Source organism: Halyomorpha halys, unplaced genomic scaffold (assembly GCF_000696795.3).
Source record: "Halyomorpha halys isolate HHAL.00 unplaced genomic scaffold, Hhal_1.1 Scaffold150.1, whole genome shotgun sequence".
NCBI lineage: Eukaryota > Metazoa > Arthropoda > Insecta > Hemiptera > Pentatomidae > Halyomorpha > Halyomorpha halys.
The window spans coordinates 739,390-744,480 of NW_027113424.1; the positions used below are offsets into that span (position 1 = coordinate 739,390).

A 5,091-nucleotide genomic window follows, 5' to 3' on the forward strand; every position below is an offset into this window, starting at 1 on the left:
CTTCTAATTGCTAATCATAATTTATATTTGTTAGACGAATAAATGTGTTTGAAATGTTTTTTAACATAGGTTCAATTTTTTTTTTGTTCTATTTTTTTATCAATTATTTTTTTTTCTATTATTTAATTTGCTATAATTTAATTGATACCTCAGCAAATAAGGTGTGAATATGCTCTCTGATCAAGATTACGATTGCTTGTAAATACACAATAGAATGTAATATTACACAATAAAAATATATATTAAAAAAAATAATTTGTTAAGGAAATTCTTTCTTAGAAATAATTGTTTTATTATTGAAATATCTTTAAGAACCTGAAAGATATATATCATTAGCAATCATTAAATATAATACATATATTAATTAATCATATAATTACTAAATGTATAAAAAAATAATGTTTTTAAAATTATGAAACAATTTTCATGCTTTTAACAGTCGAGCAGACACCGAAATAAAAAAAGCTTAAGTGCTGTGACAAATCTATGGGAGCAGGAGCAACCCCAGAACAAATAGCTAAGAGGGTAAATATTGCCTTCTCATAAAAAGAAAATTAGTCGGCATAAGGGCTCTTGGGGGAATGAGAAAAGTGGGGGACAATTAGGGGTGATCTTCTGGGAAGTGGGGGAGGTGGCCACGCCTCCCGGCCAATGGGCTCTCTCCCTCATCCACCACCCTCCTTCGGGCGGGAGCGGGGCTTATCATTCCCGTACTGGAAGTAACTGACGTAGCCGGCCTGTCAAGAGAACGGCCGTCACTCTACGAGCTGATTGACTGTGAAACTGGATGTGTGCGGATCCGAAGCGGATCCACTAGGCCGCGACCCTACGACGGAAGAAGAGGACGACAGTAGTAGGATGGGACTGTACCCCGCCGATCTAAGCAAGCCCCGGGGGCTCTTCACCATAGACAGCATCCTGAACAGGCCTGGACCCCCGTCCGGCTACAGGCAGCCGTTACACTTCGGCCACATCGCGGCAGCCGCGGCCGCTGCCGCCGTCTTCCCCCCATCTCCTGATTTCTTAGGTAAAAAAATAATTTCCTTAATAGTTATATTTTCAGCTATTAATTTATTACAAAATACCTCTATAATACGAAGGGTCAGTTAGAATTATCCTAGTAATATAAATGTAGAAAGTAGTTAATAATTTTAAATGTATCCCGATAATACTAAGAATATATAAAAGTAGAACCTAGCGCAAATTTTTAGGTTCTTTAACGTCCATAATTTCATGTTTCATAAGAATGTGATATCCAGAAAGATGTAATTACTACTTTATAATGGTTCATTTGATAATTATTATTATTATTATTATTATTATTTTTTTAAATTATATGATATCTATATGATTACTTTACTAATGCTATTCAGTATTTACTATCAATACATTTATTGCGCTTGATATATAGAAAATGGGTAACCTTTTTTAAAATACAATAGTCACTGTAATTACACAATTGTAAAACGATATTAAACCTCAGTAATCAGATAAGAGATTACCTTAATGTACTTATTAAATGGACCCGTTTTTTAATTATTTATAACTCATGAATTGATTTACAAATCAATATATTTGTAGTGATTGTAGATACTTTATAATATATGCATATTATTACATTTATTAGAAAGAAAAGCATTAATCTACAAAGATACAAATATCTGGTTATCAATATAGTATAAATTAAAATATGAAATTATATTCAAAATTAAATTGACCTTTTCAATCAACTATTATAAATACTCTTCTTCTTCAATTTTCAAAGAGTTGTTTAATCATAAATTTATATTATTGCAATGTTATACATTAAATAATTTAGTAGAGTCACATTTTATCGAAACAAATTCCCGAGCTGTAAAGTATTTTATTTAAAATATTAATTCCCTGCATGCTCCATAATTATTATATTTACTATTTAGGGATTGGTGTTTTATTTTGCTATTTGTCGAATTGTGCTTGGATTTTTATATTATTATTGGATTTTTATGTTTTATATTTTATAATTTTACATTCCTTACTTTTTACTAGTTAATTATTACATTGATAGTTTGTACTGATTCATTATAAAAGGATATAAAAGGTGAGTGAAAGATGTACAGTTCGCTACGGCAAGACGTAATTGTTTAGTCTCAACTAATAGTGTCTAACTAAACCACAATTAATATCCTTTAACATCAGTTAGCTTTAAATTTTTAAAAATGTTTTGAGGCTAACTAATTTGATATCAAAAGTTTTTTTTAATTTTATTACATCGACTTGCGGGCGGGTATTTTTATATGTTTTGTCAACTTACAAACATATCTGACATTATAATACAATAATAAATGTGTCAGTGATATTATTTTCAATTCTTGTATACATTGTATTAATACAAATTGATCATTACTTAAATTACATTTTTTTTTGTCACCACGGTTGAAATACCTTGTTAAAAAAAAAAAAGTTAACATCATAAATATAACTTCTTCATGAAACATAATTTTTATGCAATAATAGTTAATCTCAATGATAACTATTTGTTTATCCGTCCCTTTTTTTTGAAATACTATACTTGAGAACAAAACTTAAAAGATTAACATTCCGTATAAAATAACTGCTAACTTTCATATGTTTTTTTTTGACACTATATAGATATGTTAATCATAAACCAGTTTTAAAACTGATCTGATAAAAATAATTTATAATTCAGTATGTAATACAATCCACATTGTATGATTGTAGATTTAAAAAAAATGCTTTATACACTTTGGATTATCAATCACAACTGGTGATTGTCCTGTGAAATCTATTAAATACAGATAAGCCTTAAGTTATTTTTATTTCAATTCAGATTTATGTTCTAAAAAAATCATTTCAATCAAATTGAACTAAATCTGTATGGTTTATTTGAAACAATTATTAGTTATGAAGGAATATTTAAGATTATATGGTCATTTTATTATATTCTTTAAAATTTAAGCCGTGGCATAGCGTGAGTTTTTGCCGCACGGGACATATGGCAAATATGCCGCACCCCTCTCCTGACCATATACGGTATATATTTTTATGTATTTTTGCATATATAAGATTAACTGATTTAAATTTTTATTTTATGTAAGACATTACTACACTCTTAATCACCTACTATAATTACTTTTAGGATCGTCTTTAATCGTCATGACTTTAAGTTATCAACAGGATTAAACAACATTCTAGATAAAATCATTATTTTATTTATTTTTTAAAACATATCAAACTAAAAAAAAAAAATTAAGATTCATTACTTTTTATTTTATTAGAAAAAATCATGAATTACTTGTTCAAAATCTATTTTTAAGTTCTTTTACTTTTTGTTACCATCAGTGACAAACAGCTTAGTTCTAATTTAAGATTGAAGACCCTTTTGGACTCATGATGTAAAGATTACATTTATTACATTCCAGAAATGCCAAAAACCGAATTAAAACATGAAATAAAAACCTTAAAAATAAACCAGGTTTAACAAATAATAATGAAATTATTACATATTCTCCCGAGTCCTCTACATGTATGTAAAAGGTTGATATAAAGCGTTTGATCTTGGTCGGATTTACGATGTACATGATCAATAAGAGTTTTCATTTTTTATAGTTAAATATTAGATTTAGCTAATTATAGTTGAATAATTATTAAAATAATCATTGAAAACGTGGATTTTTGATATTTAATCGGTCATGTTTACAATAATTTGAGGTATGTTCTACCACCGTTTATGATAGGTGCACAATTTTAAATAGTCCGGTAATTTACTCAAATCCCGTGGTAATTGAGGAGATGAGAGAGTTGACGTATAAGGTTACTAATAAATGAATCTAAGAAAAATTCAATCTGATTTTTTATTCCTGTTTTATCATAGAAAAGAGCCACAATTTAAGGTTTTATATCATAAAACAAGGCGATTTATTGAAAGTGTACAAAAATATTATATAGAAAATAAAATAAAGTATTCGGGATTGGATCCCAAAACGCAACTCCGTATGTCCAAATAGGCCTTTTAATAGTCATGTAGATCAGTCTTTATTTAAGACTGTAATGGATTGGCAGTTTAGACCGTTTGTCTAGTGATTGTTGTAATAGACGGAATCGACGAGCAGTCTTTTCAGTCTTGTATGAGAATTCCCTGTCAGCCGTTTGTCCAGATTATCTGATATTTTAAATTATTTATCTGTTAATTCTGATTAATTGCTTACTATCAATTTACTAAATGCTTTCTTTATTTATTGACTATCAAATAAAATACTATAATAAATTTTTGATGTGATCGAGTCATTTTCAGAAGTATCTATGTATTCGCAAGCCTTAAAATGAGCTTATCATGTTATCGATTTAAGATATTGAAAAGTAAAACACATACCTACACTTATGTACCTTTGTCACAATAAATAATATAGCGTCTCCTCACACTTTAGGTACACAAAGTGCTTATATACCAAGACGAAAAGCTTGTTTTGTTAAAATAAAAAGAGTAGTTGAGTCGTTTTCGTTGCGCAGTCGCAGTAGGTTGCTGATGTTTTGCTGAGAAGATGGATCTCCAGGAATTATGTTTGGAGGTGCGCTACTGCGGTAAAATTCGTATATAGTAGTAATACACTTCCATGTATTTAGATATGTACAAATTACATACAGGATATAAAATGTAAAAAAATTCAAAATTGATTATTTTAACTGCTAATAATTGTTTTTACAATTTTCAGTTTTTATAAAACCTTAGAATTATTGAAAAATGTTTGTATCTGAGCGATTTATTAAGGAATCTATATCAATCAATTATTATTAATTACATGTAAGTAACAATAAGACATAGTTAATCCATTTCATGAGGAAAATAAAATAACAGGGATATCCCTAAGTTTTATTAAAAATAAAAGTCGGGTCATGTTGATTCCATCCCATAATGCTATTACATCGATCCGATACAAGTTTTAACCTATTTCTGAGAAGTCGAGATCAAATAACCGTATTATTACAAGGTAACACTCTGGGGCGTTGCTGTAATGATTTATCGGGAGGGGGGAGAGGGGAACAAAATATTAAATTTACCAACGATTTTTCTAGATTTCATTATTATTATTT

At 28.9% G+C, this 5,091-nt stretch overlaps 1 protein-coding gene across 1 annotated transcript in view; it reads left to right on the forward strand.

Moving 5' to 3' along the window:
• The first annotated feature begins 744 nt into the window (after positions 1 to 744).
• Positions 745 to 5,091, forward strand: part of LOC106678615 (homeobox protein goosecoid) — a 71,440-nt gene continuing 67,093 nt past the window's right edge. The window contains exon 1 of the mRNA XM_014417218.3: positions 745 to 1,027. Within this exon, the coding sequence (XP_014272704.2) occupies positions 859 to 1,027 (169 nt within the window). The 5' untranslated portion in view covers positions 745 to 858. The remainder of the gene's footprint in view (positions 1,028 to 5,091) is intronic.